At 50.0% G+C, this 20,321-nt stretch overlaps 4 protein-coding genes across 4 annotated transcripts in view; all 4 read right to left on the minus strand.

Moving 5' to 3' along the window:
* Positions 1 to 3,076: 3,076 nt before the first annotated feature.
* LOC134729209 (B melanoma antigen 5-like) lies at positions 3,077 to 4,654 on the minus strand. Its single transcript, XM_063597164.1, has 2 exons — positions 4,640 to 4,654; positions 3,077 to 3,181 (listed from the first exon to the last, which is right to left on the minus strand). The coding sequence occupies exons 1-2, from the start codon at positions 4,652 to 4,654 to the stop codon at positions 3,077 to 3,079; spliced, it is 120 nt and encodes a 39-aa protein (XP_063453234.1).
* A 2,021-nt stretch (positions 4,655 to 6,675) lies between these two features.
* LOC129393739 (uncharacterized) lies at positions 6,676 to 15,345 on the minus strand. The gene is made up of 6 exons (XM_063597393.1): positions 15,328 to 15,345; positions 14,720 to 14,842; positions 14,599 to 14,635; positions 13,111 to 13,223; positions 12,995 to 13,033; positions 6,676 to 12,807 (listed from the first exon to the last, which is right to left on the minus strand). The coding sequence occupies exons 1-6, from the start codon at positions 15,343 to 15,345 to the stop codon at positions 12,334 to 12,336; spliced, it is 804 nt and encodes a 267-aa protein (XP_063453463.1). The 3' UTR covers positions 6,676 to 12,333.
* Positions 7,524 to 12,182, minus strand: LOC134729208 (uncharacterized). The gene is made up of 2 exons (XM_063597163.1): positions 11,274 to 12,182; positions 7,524 to 8,051 (listed from the first exon to the last, which is right to left on the minus strand). The coding sequence occupies exons 1-2, from the start codon at positions 12,108 to 12,110 to the stop codon at positions 8,025 to 8,027; spliced, it is 864 nt and encodes a 287-aa protein (XP_063453233.1). The 5' UTR covers positions 12,111 to 12,182; the 3' UTR covers positions 7,524 to 8,024.
* A 2,253-nt stretch (positions 15,346 to 17,598) lies between the features above and the next one.
* The window catches only part of LOC100971897 (ankyrin repeat domain-containing protein 30B), a 48,798-nt gene continuing 46,075 nt past the window's right edge, over positions 17,599 to 20,321 (minus strand). Inside the window, 3 exon segments of the mRNA XM_055102790.1 lie at positions 17,599 to 17,700; positions 19,155 to 19,282; positions 19,285 to 20,062. Coding sequence (XP_054958765.1) covers positions 17,599 to 17,700; positions 19,155 to 19,282; positions 19,285 to 20,062 — 1,008 coding nt within the window.

Below are 20,321 nucleotides of genomic sequence, written 5' to 3' on the forward strand. Positions count from 1 at the left end.
GGGGTCTGTGGGTGGGGGTGTGTGGGTGGGGGTGTGTGGGTGTGGGTGAGGGTGTGTGGGTAGGGGTGTGTGGGTGGGGGTGGGCAGGTGAGGGTATGTGGGTTAGGGTGTGAGTGCTGTTTGGCTCTTCTGGGTGGGGCTGGATGAATGTTTGGGCATTCATTTGCAGCTGTCACATGGCCTGGCTGCAGGTTTGGGCAGAAGCCAGGCAGGTGGGCTGTGTCAGGCACAGCTAGAAACTGTGCCAAGGAAGCAGACCAGAGCAGGGGCCAAGGGAAACCTCTGCCTTAGCAGAAGATACTGGGGAGACGGGATCAATCAGGGAGGTCTTTCAAGGCACATGGTGCTTCATGGAGCCAGGGCCCAGGACAGGGAGGGCTGTAACCCTGGCTTGCCTGATTGGCTGAGCACAGACAGATAGAAGAGGGTGTGGGCAGCCCGCTAGGTGGATGCCTAAGTGAGGAAGGAATGGGTGGCCAGGTGACTGAGACCCCCAAGACCAGGACCCCACTGTCAGGTCTGTGGCTTCCAAACGCCTGTGGGAAGTGTTCCCCTTTGGACACTGAGGCCATCAGCTTCAGCTTCACACACTTTTCCAGACAAAGTCCCGTGGGTAACCTCAAAAGTCACTTCTGGCCTTCCCCAGAGGGGAAAGGAGAGGGGTGCCTGTGGGCAGGTGACCCTCAGTGCTGGTGGAGGGCACAGCAGAGAGACTGCCTGCATGTGGGAGGCCCCCAGCAAACCTTGCCCAGACGTCACCCCTCATTTGAGGCAAACTGTAAAATTATTACAATTTAGGCCAGGTGCAGTGGCCCATGCCTGTAATCCCAGCACTTTGGGAGGCCATGGCAGAAGGATTGTCTGAGCCTGCAGTGAGCTATGACTACACCCCTGCACTTCAACCTGGTCAACAGAGGAAGACACTGTATCTAAAATAAATAGGCTTGGCGTGGTGGCTCACTCCTGTAATCCCAACACTTTGGGAGGCCGAGGCAGGTGGATCACCTGAGGTGAGGAGTTCGAGACCGGCATGATCAATATGGTGAAATCTCATCTCTACTAAAAACACAAAAATTAGCAGGTCGTGGTGGCCCGTGCCTGTAATCCCAGCTACTCAGGAGGCTGAGGCAGGAGAAATAGCTTGAACCCAGGAGGCAGAGGTTGTGGTGAGCCAAGGTCAGGCCACTGCACTCCAGCCTGGGCGACAGAGTGAGACCCCACCTCAAGAAAATAAATAAGATGGGAAAGCTATGTTCCTAACATTTTTCAAATGATAGTTCATACTAAAGAATGTTACCAATACTAATGCACAAAGCATTTTATAACTTTTAGACTATTAATAAAAGGTAAGACATGAAAACTGAAGTATTTGTAATCATGCTTAATACTGGAAGTTCCTATACCTGCAATGTAGCAGCTAATTATACAAAAATTTAATAAATGACAAAATAAAATTTTGCAAACAGATTTGTAAAAACCAGAAAGAAATTTGTATTGGCAATTAATGTAACATAATTAAAAATAATTTATTATGGTCATCTGCTAAATGCTAATTAATGTAAAATGTTAAAAGATTATTTTAATTATGACATCTTAACTTTTAATGGCTTTAAATATTATAAATATAAAAAATGGGTTTCTAAATTTAAAAGAAGAATGACTAAATTTTTCAGAATTATTTCATATTTCTTGTCATACAACATAAGAACACCATCCATGTTTCCTTTTAGATTAGGAACCCTCCCTTATTATCTCACTGAAAGGAGAATGCTGGAAGGTGCTAGTAAGATGACTGTCTAAGGACTCCAGAACTGAAGAAACTGTTTTGTGGCAATGCATGTCACTTCCCTAACTCAACTGGAAAAGGAGACAAAATCCTAGTGTTTCCAACCCTCAAGCTAGCAAGAAAACACAGCCCAGGTAAGCTCATCTCTTCTCCAATGGAGCTGGAGTCTACTCAACAAGAGGCGACCATTTAGAATAGAATTGTTCAGAAATTTGCTAACAATAAGCAGCCAACATAGACACATTCTCCTTAAATCTTAAATTCCCTTTTCCCCCACTAGGGTGCCTGAGGGGCATGTAGCAAAAGTGATCCCAACCACACCATGCAAACTAGCCAGGAAACCTTTTTGCCTTCACACATCTGAGAGTCCATGAGAAGCCAGAGACAACACGGAGGCAGCAGAACACCAACAGAAGAGTCCCAGCATCACTTCCTGGCCATAGAAGCCCTCCTGAGCAGCAAGCAGAACAGAATCTGCTACAGCAATCAGCCTGCCAGAGAAGCCTCTGCCCCTGTGGCCTAAGGTTCCACTTTCCCCAGGTGACACCATGGGCAGGTGGGCTGAAGAAGTGGGAAGGTCAAATCAACTGGCCCAGGAGGATGCCTCTTTGATGATACAAGTGGTACTGGTCTAAGCCTCCCCTCTTCCACAGGGGAAACTAGGTGGCCCAAAGGGTGCCCAGAGGCAGGGGACCTGCCACAGCAGCCACCCTCCTGAGAGGTTCCCTTTCTTCCCCTTGGTGAACTCCCTCCAACACACAGCTTGCCAAGAAAGCACCCTTTGTCTTACATGGGGGGATCCCACAACACCAAAACCCAGGAAAGAAGCCTTTTGTCCCTTAAGGTTTATCACAACCAAAAACAAAAAGATACACAAATAGTAAGCCCCTAAATTCTGTTAAGAACGAAACAATGCTGCCACTCACACCTGGCTCAGATGCCAGCAGAAGGAGGGCACCCTCCAGAGACTGCAGGAGAAGGGGGAGGACTCCTCCTTGCCCTGGCTGCACCTCCACCGTCACTGAGGCCTGTGGTACAGAACCAGCAGCTTCTTACACACCCCAGGCCGGGCCGGGCCCCAAAGCCCTCCTACTCCCCCTTCCTGGCCCCTAGACTTGCTGCTGCTGCCACCATTAGCACCGACGCCAAAGGAACCAGCGCTGCTGTCACCCTCCATGCACCTGCCCACCCTCCAAGGCTCCTACCACTTGGCCTCCACAGGTACCCTCCTACCGCTCCTGTTGAGCTGCTGTCTCCATCACCATGGCTGCCACAACCATAGGAGATGAATCACAGAGCTGTGCCATCTTCAGGCTCCAACCTCCAGCTCACCACAGGGGACACCTCCTTCATCAGCCTGGCTTGGAGCAGCTGGGCAGACAATGCCAGAAAAACCTACAACAGGATGCAGAAAGTGACAGTGTTAGAGCCTCACCTTGTCATGCTGGCCACTGGGTGGCTGGGGCCAGTTTTGGCGAAGGCACTCACACCCACCCTCCAAAGTCCAGCCTCTCCTCCTAGACCAAGCTGGCCTCCTGACCTGGGGTGGGGACTGGAGACACCACAGTACCCGGGGCTCCCTGGGGCGCAAGAATAGCAGAAACTCAGACCCAGCCAGTCCTCCCCACCCAAGTACCAGTTCCCATTCCTGACTCCTCCACCCACAGGACCCTGAGCCCCCGTGGTGCCCACTACTCCATGCCTGGGGCTCCCAGATGGTCTCCACAACACAGAGCAAGAGGGCAAGGGCCGGGTAACCATGGTGGGTGCGAGGGCCCTGCGGTGGTCAGAGGATTGCCGTGAAAACTCTGTGCACCCTCTGCACTCCAACACGAGCAGAAGTTGTTCACCCTCTAGAGCCTTGAGTCCAGGAAGAGGAGAAGGGCCCCTTCCTCAGAGGCCACCACTGTCATGGCCACCTCCACAACCTGCTGCTGGCAGCAGCAGTGCAGCCTCCCCCCATACCACCCCTAACCTGCCCCCCCCCACCACAAGCTTAGCCCCCGGATTGTGCCCACAACACACCCAGAGACTGCTGCAGGCAGTGTAACCCTGATAGCACCCCCAAACCACCCCTGGTGGACACTTGATAATGTCCACAACCCATCCCTGCCACGGGTGTTGCAGCACCAAATAGTGCCCCATCAAACCCGCCCCCCACCCGGACCACAAGCAGCACAGCCCCAGATAGCGCCCCCAATCTGCTCCTGTCGCGGGCAGTGAACGCCCGGGGTACTGCACCCAACCAACCCCCCGACTCCACCTTCCCCTTTCCCCCATGGACAATGCAACATTTGACAGCTCCCCTAAAGCACCCCCAACTGCCTGCCGGTTGGCATTGTTGCTGACATTGTAGCTCATGATAGCTAACACAACCTGCCCCCTGCATCGGCCAGTGCAGCAGCTAATAATTCCCCTAATCCCCTGCCACCCGCCGCTGGCAGTGCACAACAGCACACACAACCTGCCTCCAACCACCTGCCACCTTAGGCAGTGTAGACCCTGAAAGTGCAGTGAACCTGCCCCACTGCCAGCAATTCAATGCCCGATAGCGCCACCCACTAGCCCCCTGCGGCAGGCAGTGCAGCTCCAAAAGCACACCAAACCCACTCCCCCACCACCCCACAAGCAGGCAGTGCAGCTGCAGAGAGCGCACCTACCCTGCCATCTTTCTACTACTTTAACAGAGATGCAGTCTCCGTTGCCATCACCAACCGCAACCAGGCGAGCCGTGGTGGCCAAGGCTCCAGCTGCCAGCATTGGGCACGGTCCCCACCTTCTCCTAGACCTCTAGCTGGTCAAGAGCAACTCCAGCTGCCAGCCACCCTCCTACAGCTCAGGCTGCACTCCTACCGCCCCGGCTGCCATCTTACTGCTCCAGCCTCCTGCCTACCACTCCGGCCATGATCTTACTGCTCCAGTCCCCCTCCTACCCCTCAGGCCGCCCTCCTACCACTCAGGCCACCCTCCTAACACTCCAGCCACGCTGCCATCTCTGTTGCCACCACCATCCAGAGTGAGACGAGCCACAGTGTTACAGGCTCCAGCCTCCAGCTCCCCCTTCTCCTGGTCCTCTAAGCCGGGAACAGAGTAGCTTTGCTGGAGATACTGGAGAGCCTAAACTGGCATGAGGCCTCCTCAGCATGCACGTGGGGTTACGCACATGGTTTCTGGACTACATGTTCTGATTGGGTGAGAGAAAACCTCTAGGCCTTCTCTGATTGGACTTTATTTTCATACTCTGATTGGTTGTCCTAAGACTTTCTTTCATCCAATCAGAACATGATAACAAAGTCCAATCAGAGTAGGCCTCCGGGCTTTCTCTTATCCAATCCTGGAACGTGTAGTCCAGGAAAGGCATATTCATAACCTCAGTACATAAATGGTGCTGAAGAAGAGTCAGGCTATTCCAGGTTCTTCTGTATCTGCTCACCGAGCTGCTCCGAGCCCGGCTTAGAGGACCAGGACAGACTGGAGGTTGTAGCCTGTGGCACCATGGCTGGCCTCCCTGCAGTTGGTGGTGACAGAGACTGTAGTGTGGCTGGAGCAGTAGGAAGGGGAAAATAGTTTTGGGATAGATGAAAGGGTACAGAGGGTGGTTAGTGCCAAAAGGAAAAAAGGATGGCGAGCTGGAGAAGGCATTGCATAAAGACGGTGAGGAAAAGATGTTGGGAAAAAAAAAATTGGGAGTAGATGGAGGGGGAAAAACAGGGTGGTGAACAGGAGGGACAGAAGGTTTCACAGAAAGATGGTAGGGAAAAAGTTTTTGGGTAGATGGAAGGGGGTAAGAGAGGGTCATGAGTGGGGAACAGAGATGAGCAGGAAGGAGAGAAGGTTTGCAAAAATACGGTGGGGAGAGAAGAAAGGGAAAGAAGACTGTAGGTAAAAAGATTTTGAGTAGATGGAGGGGGGAAAAGAGTGACAAGTGGAAGGAGAAAAGAGGGTGCAGAGAGGGAGGGGGAAGAGAGAGTGGCGAGCAGGAGGGAGAGAAGGTTTTGTGAAAAGACAGTGAGGAGAGAAGCTTTTAGGTAGATGGAGAGGGAAAAGAGGGTGGCCAGTGGGAGAAGGATAAAGAGGGTGGCGAGGAGGAAAGTGAAAAGGATTTGCGAAAAGACGATAGGCAGAAAAGAAAGTGTAGAAAGAAAAGACAGTGGGTAAAAAGTGTTTGGGTAGATGGAGGGAGAAAAGAGGGTGGCAAGTTGGAGGAGAATAGAAAGTGTGGCCAGAGGGAGTGGGGAAAGAGGACTGGGAAAAAGGCAATGGGGAAAATAGTTCGGGGTAGATGGAAGGCAAAAAGAGGGTGGCAAGCAGGACAGAGGAAAGAAAGAGGGTGAGCGGGAAGCGGGGAAGGCTTTGTGAAAAGGTGGCAGGGAAAAATTGGGGAGGTAGATGGGTTAAAAGAGCGTGGTGAGCAGGAGTAGAGAAGAGGCTTTGCAAAAAGACGGTGGGAAAATGTTTTTGGTAGATGGAGAAGGGAAAGGGTGGCAAGGAGGATGGGAGAAAAAGACGATAGGGAAACAGTTTTTGGGTAGATGGAAGGGGAAAGAGAGGGTGGCGAGCAGCAGGAGTAGGGAGAAGGCTTTGGGAAAAGATGAGGGAAATGTTTTTGGGGAGATGAAGGAGCAAAAGAGGATGATGAGAGCGGGAGGTGGAAAAAAGGCTGGCCAGGGAGAGGGAGAAAAGACGGTGGGGAAAAGTTTTGGGGTAGATGGGTGGGGAAAATGGAAGTGAGCGGTAAAGTATAGAAGGCTTTGCAAAAAGACAGTGGGAAAAAAATGGTGGGGAAAAAGTTTTGGGGTAGATGGAGGAAGAAAAAGGGTGGTGAGAGAAGGAGCCAAAGTTGGTCGGGAAAAAAATTCTTCCTGTTACTGATTTTTTAATACTCTTCCACTCTGGTCAGAAAAAATAATTGATATGATTTCAGGGTTTTTTTGTTTTGGTTTGGTTTGGTTTTGTTTGGTTTTTTGAGACGGAGTCTTGCTCTGTTGCCCAGGCTGGAGTGCAGTGGTGTGATCTTGGCTCACTGCCACCTCCACCTCCCCAGTTCAAGCCATTCTTTTGACTCAGCCTCCTGAGTAGCTGGGATTACAGGAATGCACCACGACGCCCAGCTAATTTTGCATTTTTAGTTCTAAATGGGGTTTCTCCATGTTGGTCAGGCTGGTCCCGACCTCTGTTGATTGGCCCACCTCTGCCTTCCAAAGTGCTGGGATTACAGGTTTGAGCCACCGCACCTGGCAAGGATGTTGAATTTTTATTGAATGTTTTTTTCTGCATCTATTGAGATAATCATATGATTTTTGTTTTAAATTCTGTTTATATGGTAAATCACATTTATTGATTTGCATATGTTAAATAGTCCTTGCATCCCAGGAATAAAACCCATGTAATCATGATGAATTACATCTTTCATATGCTGATGGATTTGGTTTGCTAGCATTTTGTTGAGGATATTTGCATCTATGTTCATCAGATATTGGCCTGTAGTTTGTTGTTGTTGTTTCCTTGCTAGATTTTAGTGTCAGGATGATACTGGTTTTGTAGAATGAGTTAGAGAGGAATTCCTTCTCCTCAATGTTTTAGAATGGTTGCAGTAAGATTGATACCATCTATTTTTTTGTATGCTTGGTAAAATTCAGCTGTGAATTCATCTAGTCCTGGGCTTCTCCTGCCTGATAAATATTTTTATTACAAATTCAATTTCATAATTAACTACTGGTCTGTTCAGATTTTTTTAAATTTATAGAGAAAAAATATTTATTTGGTTTATAGTTGTGCAGGCAGTAGAAGCATGGGACCAGCACCTGCTCAGGTTTGGGTGAGACCTCAGAAAGCATCCAATCACAGAGGAAGGCAAAGTGAGGGCCAGTGTATCACGTGTCAAGAGAGAAATGAATAGCAAGAAGGGGAACATGGCAGGCTGTTTTAAACAACCAGCTCTCGTGTGACACAACAGAGCAAGGACTCACTCATCGCCAAGGGGATGGAGCTAAGCAAATTATGAAGGGTCCACCCCCATGATTCAACACCTTCCACTAGGCCCACCACCAACGTTTAAGATCACATTCAACAAGAGATTTGGAGGGTAAACACATCCAAACAATGTCATTTCACCCCATGCCCCCCCAAATCTCATGTCTTTCTCATATTGCACAATACAATTATCCTCTCTCAGTAGTCCCCAAAAATCTCAAGCTGTTTCAGCATCAACTCAAAAGTCCGAAATCTCATCTGAGCTTCAAGGTACGTTCCTCCATCTGTGAGCCTATAAGATCAAAACCAAGTTATTTGCTTCCAATATTCAATGCAGTACAGGTGTTGGGTAAATATTCCCATTCCCAAATGGAGAAGTTGGGCAAAAGAAAGGGGCAACAGGCCTCAGGCAAATCTGAAACCCAGTAGGGCAAACATTAAACCTTCAAGCTCCAAAATAATTCTTGATTTCATGTCCTGCATCCAGGGCACACTTGTGCAAGGGGTGGGTTCCCAAGACCTTATGCAGCTCTGCCTCCGTGGCTTTGCAGTGTACAGTCACCATGGCTGCTGTCTTGGATCAGAGTTGAGTGCCTGTGGTATTTCTAGGCTCAGGATGAAAGCTTCCCATGGCTCTACCATTCAGGGATCTCGAGGTGGCGGCCCCATTCCCACAGCTCCTGTAGGTAGTGCCCCAGTGGGGACTCTGTGTGGAGGCTTCAATCCCATATTTCCTGATGGCACTGCCCTAGTGGACTTTTGGTTTCTTTCTGATTCAGTCTTGGAAGGTTGTGTGTTTCCAGGAATTTATCCATTTTCTCTAGGTTTTCTAGTTTATGCACACAAAGATATTCTGAGGATCTTTTTTTATGTCAGTGGTATCCTTTGCAATGTCTCATTTGTCATTTTTGATTGTGCTTATTTGAATCTTCTTTTTTCTTGTATAATCTAACTAGCAATCTATCATTTTTATGTGTCCTTGCAAAGAACCAACTTTTTAATTTTGCTGATTCCTTGTATGGTTTTTTTGGTCCCAATTTCATTAACTTATTCTCTAACCTTTGTTATTTCCTTCTACTAGCTTTGGGTTTGGTTTGTTCTTTTCTAGTGTGTTTGGCTATTTTAGCTTGTTAATTTGAGATCTTTCTCTCTTTTTATGTAGGCATTTAGTGTTACAAACTCTCCTCTTAACGTTGTTTTTTCTGTATCCCAGACGTTTTGGTATGTTATGTTTCTATTTTCATTTGTTTCAGGAATTTCTTTAAATTTCTGCCTTAATTCTGTTATTTACACAAAAGTCCTTCAGGAGCAGATTGTTTAGTTTCCATGTACCTCTGTGGTTCTGAGAGTTCTCGATATTGACTTCTAATTTTATTCCACAGTGGTCTGAGAAGATACTTAATATAGTTGTGATTTTTAAAAATTTATTGAGGCTTATTTTATGACTGAGCATGTGGTCAATTTTAGAGAATGTTCCATGTGCAAATGAGAAAAATGTACATTCTGTGGTTTCTGGGTAGAGTATTCTGTAGATATCTATTAGGTCTCTTTGGTCAAGAGCCCAATTTGAGTCCACAGTTTCACTGTTAGTTTTCTGCCTAATAATCTGCCTAACTAATCTGCTTACTGCTGTCGGTGGGGTGTTGAAGTCCTCCATGATTATTGTACAGCTGTGTATCTCTTTTCTTAGGTCTAGTAATATTTATTCTAAAAATCTGGGTGCTCTAATGTTGGCTGCATATATATTTAAGACAGTTAAGTCTTCTCGTTGAATTGAACACTTCATCATTATATAATGTCATTCTTTGTATTTCTTTTTACTGTTGTTAGCTTAATGTCTGTTTTATCTGATACAAGAATAGCAATACCTCTTTTTTGTTTTTCATTTATGTGATGAATCTTTTTCCATCCATTTACTTTGAGCCTGTTGGTATCATTACACATGAGATGGGTCTCTCAAAGGCAGCAGAAGTGTCTTCTTTTTTTATCCAGTTTGCCACTTTGTGTCTATTCAGTGGAGCATTTCAGCCATTTACATTCAAGCTTAATATTGATGTGTTACGTTTTCTTCCTTTTATAGCATTAGCTAGTTACCTTGTAGTCTCAATTGTTTAATTGCTTTATAGGTTCTGTACATTTTGTATTCATGTATGCTTTTCTGGTAGCAAGTATCATTCTTTTATTTTCACGAGTCAAACTCCTTTAAACATTTCTTTTAGAGTCACTCTGGAGGTAATGACTTCCCTTAGCATTTTCTTGTCTGGAAATACCTTATTTTCCTTTCTTTATGAAGCTCAGTCTGGCAGGTTATGAAATTCTTGCATGGCTGGGCGCAGTGGCTTGCACCTGTAATCCTAGCACTTTGGGAGGCCGAGGCAGGCAGATCACCTGAGGTCAGGAGTTCAAGACCAGCCTGGCCAACATGAAGAAACTCCCTCTCTATTAAAAATACCAAAATTTGCCAGGTGTGGTAGCGGGCACCTGCAATCACAGCTACTGGGGAGGCTGAGGCAGGAGAATTACTTGAATCCAGGAAGCAGAGGTTGCAGTGAGCTGACATCACACCACTGCACTCCAGCCTGGATGGCAAAGTGAGACTCTGTCTCCAAAAAAAAGAAATTATTGGATGGCATTTTTTTTCTTTAAGAAGACTAACGCTAGGCCCCAATCTTTTCTAGGTTGCAGGGTTTCTGCTGATAAGTCAGTTGTTAATCTAATTTACTTTATAGGTAATTTGGCCCTTTGTTTGAGCCCATTGTCTGGGAGGTGAGGAACGCCTCTGCCCGGCCGCCTTGTCTGGGAAGCGGGGAGCTCCTCTGCCCAGCCGCCCCATCTGGGAGGTGAGGAGTGCCTCTGCCCGGCCACCCAATGTCTGGGAGGTGAGGAGCACCTCTTCCCAGCTGCCCCGTCTGGGAGGTGAGGAGCACCTCTGCCCGGCCGCCCCGTCTGGGTTGTGAGGAGTGCCTCTGCCCGGCCACCCAACGTCTAGGAGGTGAGGATCGCCTCTTCCCAGCTGCCCCATCTGGGAAGTGGGGAGTGCCTCTGCCCAGCCACCCCGTCTGGAAAGTGAGGAGCGCCTCTGCCCGGCCGCCCCATCTGGGATGCAAGGAGTCCCTCTGCCCGGCCACCCCGTCTGGGAAGTGGGGAGTGCCTCTGCCCAGCCGCCCATTTTCTGGGAAGTGGGGAGCACCTCTTCCCGGCCACCCTGTCTGGGAGGTGAGGAGCGCCTCCCTCCGGCAGCCCATCATCTGGGAGGTGAGGAGCGCCTATGCGCGGATGACACACAATCTGGGAAGTGAGGAGCACCTCTGCCCAGCTGCACCATCTGGGAGGTAAGGAGCACCTCTGCCCGGCCGCCCTGACTGGGAAGTGAGGAGAACCTCTGCCCAGCTGCCCTGTCTGGGAGGTGAGGAGCGCCTCTGCCCGGCTGCCCATCATCTGGGAGGTGAGGAGCGCCTCTGCCCGGCTGCCCATCATCTGGGAGGTGAGGAGCGCCTCTGCACGGATGACACACCATCTGAGAAGTGAGGAGCGCCTCTGCCCGGCCATCCCATCTGGGAGGTGAGGAGTGCCTCTTCCCGGCCGCCCAGTCTGTGAGGTGAGGAGTGCCTTTGCCCAGCTGCCCATCATCTGGGAGGTGAGGAGTGCCTTTGCCCAGCTGCCCATCGTCTGGGAGGTGAGGAGTGCCTCTGCCAGCCTGCCCTGTCTGGGAGGTGAGGAGCACCTCTGCCCAGCTGCCCATCGTCTGGGAGGTGAGGAGTGCCTCTGCCTGGCCACTTCGTCTGGGAAGTGTGGATCGCCTCTGCCCGGCTGCCCCGTCTTGGAAGTGAGGAGCGCCGCTGCCCGGCTGCCCAGTCTGGGAAGTGAGGAGCGCCTCCGCCCAGCTGCCCCATATGGGAGGTGAGGAGCACCTCCGCCCAGCTGCCCCCTCTGGGAGGTGAGGAGTGCCTCTGCCCGGCTGCCCATCATCTGGGAAGTGAGGAGGGCCTCTGCCTGGCTGCCCCATTTGGGATGTGAGGAGGGCCTCTGCACGGCCGCCACACCATCTGGGAAGTGAGGAGCACCTCTGCCCGGCCGCCCCGTCTGGGATGTGAGGAGCACCCCTGTCCGGCCACCACCCCATCTGGAAAGTGGGGAGTGCCTCTGCCCGGCTGCCCATCATCTGGGAGGTGAGGAGTGCCTCTGCACGGACGACACACCATCTGAGAAGTGAGGAGCACCTCTGCCCAGCCATCCCATCTGGGAGGTGAGGAGTGCCTCTGCCCGGCCACCCAGTCTGGGAGGTGAGGAACACCTTTGCCCAGCTGCCCATTGTCTGGGAGGTGAGGCGTGCCTTTGCCCAGCTGCACATAATCTGGGAGGTGAGGAGTGCCTCTGCCAGGCCGCCCCGTCTGGGAGGTGAGGAGCATCTCTGCCCAGCTGCCCATCATCTGGGAGGTGAGGAGTGCCTCTGCCTGGCCACTTCATCTGGGAAGTGTGTATTGCCTCTGCCTGGCTGCCCCTTCTGGGAAGTGAGGAGCTCCACTGCCCGGCCGCCCAGTCTGGGAGGTTAGGAGCGCCTCTGCCTGGCCACCTCATCTGGGAAGTGAGGAGCGCCTCTGCCCAGCTGCCCCGTATGGGAGGTGAGGATCGCCTCTGCCTGGCTGCCCCCTCTGGGAGGTGAGGAGCGCCTCTGCCCGGCCGCCCATCATCTGGGAAGTGAGGAGGGCCTCTGCCTGGCTGCCCCATCTGGGATGTGAGGAGGGCCTCTGCATGGCCGCCACCCCTTCTGGGAAGTGAGGAGCACCTCTGCACGGCCGCCCCATCCAGGATGTGAGGAGCACCCCTGTCCAGCCACCACCCCATCTGGGAAGTGGGGAGCGCCTCTGCCGGGCCACCCCATCTGGGAGGTGAGGAGCGCCTCTGCCCGGCCACCCCATCTGGGAGGTGAGGAGCGCCTCTGCCCGGCCACCCCATCTGGGAGGTGAGGAGCGCCTCTGCCCGGCTGCCTTGTCTGGGAAGTGGGGAGCTCCTCTGCCCGGCCGCCCCATCTGGGAGGTGAGGAGTGCCTTTGCCCAGCCACCCCATCTGGGAAGTGGGGAGCGCCTCTGCCCAGCCGCCCCATCTGGGATGCAAGGAGCCCCTCTGCCCAGCCGCCCTGTCTGGGAAGCGGGGACTGCCTCTGCCCAGCCGCCCATTTTCTGGGAAGTGGGGAGCGCCTCTTCCCAGCTGCCCTGTCTGGGAGGTGAGGAGCACCTCCCTCTGGCAGCCCATCGTCTGGGAAGTGAGGAGCGCCTATGCGTGGACGACACACAATCTGGGAAGTGAGGAGTGCCTCTTCCCAGCCGCGCCATCTGGGAAGTAAGGAGCACCTCTGCCCGGCCGCCCTGTCTGGGAAGTGAGGAGAACCTCTGCCCAGCTGCCCTGTCTGGGAGGTGAGGAGCGCCTCTGCCCGGCTGCCCATCATCTGGGAGGTGAGGAGCGCCTCTGCACGGACGACACACCATCTGAGAAGTGAGGAGCGCCTCTGCCCGGCCACCCCATCTGGGATGTGAGGAGCACCCCTGTCTGGCCACCACCCCACCTGGGAAGTGGGGAGCGCCTCTGCCGGGCTGCCCATCATCTGGGAGGTGAGGAGCGCCTCTGCAGGGACGACACACCATCTGAGAAGTGAGGAGTGCCTCTGCCCGGCCATCCCATCTGGGAGGTGAGGAGTGCCTCTGCTCAGCCACCCAGTCTGGGAGGTGAGGAGCGCCTTTGCCCAGCTGCCCATCGTCTGGGAGGTGAGGAGCACCTCTGCCCAGCTGCCCATCATCTGGGAGGTGAGGAGTGCCTCTGCCAGGCCACCCCGTCTGGGAGGTGAGGAGCGCCTCTGCCCAGTTGCCCATCGTCTGGGAGGTGAGGAGTGCCTCTGCCTGGCCACTTCGTCTGGGAAGTGTGTATCGCCTCTGCCCGGCTGCCCTGTCTGGGAAGTGAGGAGCGCCACTGCCTGGCTGCCCAGGCTGGGAGGTGAGGAGCGCCTCTGCCTGGCCGCCTCATCTGGGAAGTGAGGAGCGCCTCTGCCCAGCTGCCCATCATCTGGGAGGTGAGGAGCGCCTCTGCACGGACGACACACCATCTGAGAAGTGAGGAGCGCCTCTGCTTGGCCGCCCTGTCTGGGATGTGAGGAGCACCCCTGTCCGGCCACCACCCCATCTGGGAAGTGGGGAGCGCCTCTGCCCGGCTGCCCATCATTTGGGAGGTGAGGAGCGCCTCTGCACGGACGACACACCATCTGAGAAGTGAGGAGCGCCTCTGCCCGGCCATCCCATCTGGGAGGTGAGGAGTGCGTCTGCCCGGCCGCCCCGTCTGGGAGGTGAGGAGCGCATTTGCCCAGCTGCCCATCGTCTGGGAGGTGAGGAGTGCCTTTGCCCAGCTGCCCATCATCTGGGAGGTGAGGAGTGCCTCTGCCAGGCCGCCCCGTCTGGGAGGTGAGGAGCGCCTCTGCCGAGCTGCCCATCGTCTGGGAGGTGAGGAGCGCCTCTCCCTGGCCACTTCATCTGGGAAGTGTGGATCGCCTCTGCCCGGCTGCCCCATCTGGGAAGTGAGGAGCGCCACTGCCCGGCCGCCCAGTCTGGGAGGTGAGGAGCGCCTCTGCCTGGCTGCCTCGTCTGGGAGGTGAGGAGCGCCTCTGCACGGACGACACAGCATCTGAGAAGTGAGGAGCGCCTCTGCCTGGCCGCCCCATCTGGGAAGTGAGGAGTGCCTCGGCACGGCCGCCTATTGTCTGGGAGGTGAGGAGCGCCTCTGCCCGGCCACCCCGTCTGGGTTGTGAGGAGTGCCTCTGCCCATCCCCCACCCTGTCTGGGAAGTGGGAGCACCTTTTCCCGGTCGCCCCGTCTGGGAGGTGAGGAGTGCCTCCCTCCAGCTGCCCATCGTCTGGGAGGTGAGGAGCGCCTCTGAAAGGACAACACACAATCTGGGAACTGAGGAGAGGAGCGCCTCTGCCTGGCCACGCCATCTGGGAAGTGAGGAGTGCCTCTGCCCAGCCACCCCATCTGGGAAGTGAGGAGCGCCTCTGCCCGGCTGCCCATCATCTGGGAGGTGAGGAGCGCCTCTGCCCGGCTGCCCATCATCTGGGAGGTGAGGAGCGCCTCTGCCTGGCTGCCCATCATCTGGGAGGTGAGGAGCACCTCTGCAGGGACGACACACCATCTGGGAAGTGAGGAGCGCCTCTGCCCGGCCGCCCCATCTAGGATGTAAGGAGCACCCTGTCCAGCCACCACCCCATCTGGGAAGTGGGGAGTGCCTCTGCCTGGCCGCCCCATCTGGGAGGTGAGGAGCACCTCTGCATGGCTGCCCCGTCTGGGAGGTGAGGAGCACCTCTCCCCAGCCACCCATTGTCTGGTAGGTGATGAGTTCCTCTGGCCGCCCACCCAGTCTGGCAGTTGAGGAGTGCCTCTTCCCGGCCACCCCCTCTGGGAAGTGAAGAGCGCCTCTGCCCAGCCGCCCCATCTAGGTTGTAAGGAGTGCCTCTGCCTGACTGCCACCCCATCTGGGAATTGGGGAGTGCCTCTTCCCGGCCGCCCCATCGGGGAAGTGAAGAGCACCTTTCTCTGGCTGCCCATCGTCTGGAGGTGAGGAGCGCCTCTGCCTGGCCACCCCATCTGGGAGGCAAGGAGCACCTCTGCCCAGCCGCCCAGTCTGGGAGGTGAGGAGTGCCTTTGCCCAGCTGCCCATTTTCTGGGAGGTGAGGAGCGCCTCTGCCTGGCCACCCAGTCTGGGAGGTGAGGAGCACCTCTGCCAGGCCGCCCCATCTGGGAGGTGAGGAGCACCTCTGCTCAGCTGCCCCGTCTGGGAAGTGGGGAGCACCTCTGCCCGGCCGCGACATCTGGGAGGTGAGGAGCGCCTCTGCCTGGCCGCCCCCTCTGGGAGGTGAGGAGCACCTCTGCCCGGCCGCCCCGTCTGGGAGGTGAGGAGCGCCTCTGCCTGGCCACCCCCTCTGGGAGGTGAGGAGCACCTCTGCCCGGTCGCCCTGTCTAGGAGGTGAGGAGCGCCTCTGCCTGGCCACCCCCTCTGGGAAGTCAGGAGTGCCTCTGCCCAGCCGCCCCGTCTGGGAAGTGAGGATCACCTCTGCCTGGCCGCCCATCGTCTGGGATGTGAGGAGTGCCTCTGCCTGGCTGCCCTTCATCTGGTAGGTGAGGAGCACCTCTTCCCAGCCGCCCCATCTGGGAAATGAGGAGCGCCTCTTGCCTGGTTGCCCCATCTGGGAAGTGAGAAGCGCCTCTGCCCAGCCGCCCTGTCTGGGAAGTGAGGAGTGTCTCTGCCTGGCCGTTGTGCAATCTTCCAAGTGTGAAGTGACAGCCTTTCTGCAGGTGTACCCAACAGCTCTGAAGAGACAGCCACCATCAAGAACGGACCATGATGATGATGGCGGTTTTGTCAAAAGAAAAGGGGGAAATGTGGGGAAAAGAAAGAGAGATCAGATTGTTACTGCGTCTGTGTAGAAAGAAGTAGACATAGGAGACTCCATTTTCTTCTGTACTAAGAGAAATTCTTCTGCCTTGGGATGCTGTTAATCTATAACCTTACCCCCAACCCCGTGCTCTCTGAAACATGTGCTGGGTCAACTCAGGGTTAAATGGATTAAGGGCGGTGCAAGGTGGGCTTTGTTAAACAGATGCTTGAAGGCAGCATGCTCGTTAAGAGTCATCACCACTCCCTAATCTCAAGTACCCAGGGACACAAACACTATGGAAGGCTGCAGGGACCTCTGCCTAGGAAAACCATCGACCTTTGTTCATGTGTTTATCTGCTGACCTTCCCTCCACTATTATCCTATGACCCTGCCACATCCCCCTCTCCAAGAAACACCCAAGAATGATCAATAAATAATAATAATAAAAAAGCATTGTGCATCACCCCAAGGGTAGAGGCGTGTGTGTGTGTGAGTGTGTGTGTTCGTGGATAGTTTCTCCTAGCTAACCATAAGACAGGAACTTGGAGTCTTGGGACAGGAAGAGAGAAAAGAGGGGAGAAAGTATCCTGAACCAAGTATAGAGTTGTCAATCTCTTAACTAGAAGGTTCAATAGTTGGGATTTATTTCCACAAAACAAGGAAATTTGTGTTTTTATAAGTATATAAAAGTGTTCCTGTCTGTCTAGGCTTGTGCTTAAATGGGAGACTATAAACTCTATTGTCCAGTATTTTACTGAAAACTATATATGACACTCTACAGTCCATTGTGACATTCCTACAGCCAAGAAAAATAACTGAAAACACTGAACGTCTCAGGGATTCATGATAAGGATTCATTTCTGGAGCAAAGACTGGTCTTGTGAAGAAAGGACCTGTCCCCTTCTCATGCATGGGATTCTACCCCCATCCCACACACCAGAAGCACTGCCAGGACATCTCTGCCCTATGCTGTGAGGTGGGTGGTTTAGGGTACCATTGTTATATGACTTTTATCATTTTAGTTCTGTACATCCTATCTTGGGAAGTAAATTTTTGGTTATTTCTTTTCATTTTACCTTTTCTTCTTGTTTAACTTTAAAATGGAAAAAGAAGCAAATGTTCACAATAAATTTTACTGTTTAATCTGAAAAAAAAGAAAAACATTGCAGAATGACAGCCACAGTTTTAAAAATAAGCACTTTATAAAAATAATAAAATTGTAATAAAACTAATTGTAATGAACATATAAAAGAAGTCTTCCCATGGATATTAGTATCATAAAACAATTTATATTATTTAACCAGTTATAGACTCACTGTTGGCATGTCACATTTAACACACACTTGACTTTTGATTTGAAATCATTTCCTCATTAAATCCTGTATCTCACCTTTGAGATTAATGTGATAATGTGATGTAGCCTCTATTGATGCCTCAGAGAGTGAGAATGTGATGTAACCTCTAGTGAAGCCTCACACTGTTTATTAAGATCAGCCAATTTTTTTTGAAGTTGTCTCACAATGACCTGACAAGACATGTTTTTGATTTCGTAAATCATCTTATCAAATTAACAATATTTACTTTCAAAAGTATCCCCAAATATATTGATTCAGTTTATTTTCTTCATTTGTGCACATTGCTCCTTGTTAGTGAATTTACTTAAGGACACAAGAAGGTGTAATCTTTCTGCCAAATTGGTACTGTCTTACTAGACACAAGATTCATCTCACTAGTAATTTTTTCCCTTAATGAATCTGTAATTCTTCACAACTTACAGAAGTCTCAAAAAAAAAATGGCAGGACTAGTGGTGGTAAATTCTACACAGTGGAATTCTTTCCTTCTTCTGTATTAGAAGCACAAATCAACGTCAAAGTTCCTCACATATTCAATCACCTGCTGAAATTTTTCCAATAGATTTTTATCTCAGAATAAAAGTATTTTTATTTCAAACTTTACAGGCCCTTGGTAACCTGGTCTCCACATCCCTCCTGACCTCAGCTCCTATGTTTCTCTCCTCTACTCACTTCTTTTGTACTATACATGAACCCTGCCACCCCTTATGAATTGAAAAATGGGGATCCAATGCAAAGCTAATAAATCACAGATAGCTACAATCATCTTTCTGTGGAACAAAGTTCTATCCACATGATAGTTTTTGAGCCTTGAAATCGAAATTATGAGCAAATGATTTGTAACAATATTCAAAATAAATTATGAATACCAGTGGGGTGATTAAATCAAATTTGATATTGCTAAAATCCACTACATTTGTCCTAAGGTATTATTTAACAAAACACAGATGCCTTTAAAAAATTGAGAGGTTTTAACAATACATAATTTCAGATTCAAATATGTTCAGATTAAGTCAAATTGACATAAATGAAAATAAAATTCTACCAACTAAAATATATAAAAAGCTACTAACAAAGTGTTATTACAAGATGCAGAAATGTACACTTCAAAATATACTTCAAATACACTTCTGTTCCTCTGGAAAATTTAGAATTAACTGTCAATGTAAATTGCTGAACTGAATCTTAATTTCAAAATACTAATTGCTGATATGGGCATTCCCATTTTTCTGCTTCATTATAGTCAAAAAATGTGGCCACAAAGAGACATTAAAACCTTTATTTCAGCAGTATAAGCCAATGTCATTAATGTTAATCTATTAAAAATCTTTAACTTAAACTCTTATAATTTCATCAGTGACACAATGCCTTTACTCAAAGTAAAACGTCTCTTAGCTTTCAATTTGGTGGAAATGAGGCATGTTTCTAAGCTGATATAGTAAGTACATTTATCATCTATTTATACATATATATATACACATATATATGTGTGTATATATATATACACACACATATATATATATGTGTGTGTGTGTGTATATATATATATTCAACTAGATTCAGCATTTAGCCAAGGCCATTTTCTTTCAGGAAGGTTGAAAAGTATTTATATTTTTTGATACTTACTTCTCTTTCTGCTTTCTCTTTTTCATATTGATCTATACATTCTTTTAAATGGTTACCATAATTGAATACCTCCTCATTTTTCTCTTTTAGATGACGTTGCATTTTTGTCTCAAGAAACTGAATATTGTTACCTTGCTTTTGTTAACTTTCTTATGTGCATAAACTAATTGCTGTCGAAGCCACCTATTTTTGCTTTCTAGTTGAAATAATTTCTGCTCCAGAGACTCCTGCTGTTCAGTGTGTTTGTCCACATTATCTTGTTCATTTTGATACATGTGTTCAGCTTTCTTCATTTGATACTGTGTTTCACATCGGTCTCTTTGTGCATGTTCCGAAACCAATGCATTTTCTCTTAGATCATCTCCTGCATAATTGAGATTAATTTTGGGGCTTTTGGATTTCCTTTGAGCTTCATAAAGTGGTTGATGGAGCACCTCATTGTTATATATTGTATTACTCACATCAACATTCACTATTCCTTGCAAATGATCATCTCCTGCACTGTGGAAAGCAAGTTCTTGGTTTTTTCTTGATGTGGCACTTTGATCATGGTCTTGTAAAGCAGAAGCCAGTCTAGGATGGTGTGATTGAATTTCTGTCTCCAGTATTTCATTGTCTTGTTTTTCCTTCAATTTAGAAGTCAACATCGTGTTCTCTGCTGTCAGAACTTTAAGCTGCTCTCTATACTGAGATGCCCTTTTTGTTACTGTTTTCTGTTTCAGTTTTAGGGTCATTTGAAGTTCAGCATTCTTTTCTTGTAAAATCTTAATATCCTCAAAGTATTTATTTTCCTCCACCTGGTGTTGACGTTTCAGTGTGGCTACTTCCAGTTTTAGCATGGCAATTTCCTTTTTCAACATGCAATTTTCATGAAAGAGATCATTTTCACTTTTATGAGTGTGAGAAACCTAAATAAAACAAAATAAACATTTAACTAGCACTCAGTAAAATGGCATATCATAGTTCCTCTGAAATTAAAGAATAACTTGTACGTTTATACAATGAAAGGGTTTTTATAAGTAGGTATCAGTTGAAGAACCATTGAATCAAAACTTCAAATGCTATAGAGCATAAATTCCCCAAAGTTCAAACATTTATTTGGAGACAACGAATTCATGAAAGTAAAAGAGAAATGACTAGAGAATTTTTAAGAGCCTCAGAATTGAA

The sequence above is a fragment of the Pan paniscus genome, chromosome 17, assembly GCF_029289425.2.
Source record: "Pan paniscus chromosome 17, NHGRI_mPanPan1-v2.0_pri, whole genome shotgun sequence".
Lineage (NCBI taxonomy): Eukaryota > Metazoa > Chordata > Mammalia > Primates > Hominidae > Pan > Pan paniscus.

Bases quoted from the DNA above. Each gene is read 5' to 3' on its own strand.
- LOC129393739 (XM_063597393.1), bottom strand. The intron at 14,636-14,719 runs GCGCTCCTCTCC...AGCTGGAGGGAG, and splicing joins GATGGCGTGGCCAGGCAGAG to GCACTCCTCACCTCCCAGAC. The intron at 13,224-14,598 runs GTGCTCCCACTT...GTCCGTGCAGAG, and splicing joins GACGGGGCGACCGGGAAAAG to GCGCTCCTCACCTCCCAGAT.
- LOC134729208 (XM_063597163.1), bottom strand. From the start codon at position 12,110: ATGTGCAGCTGGGCAAAGGCACGCCTCACCTCCCAGACAATGGGCAGC. The intron at 8,052-11,273 runs GTGTGTCATCCG...TTGATCTTATAG, and splicing joins CGCTCCTCACTTCTCAGATG to GCTCACAGATGGAGGAACGT.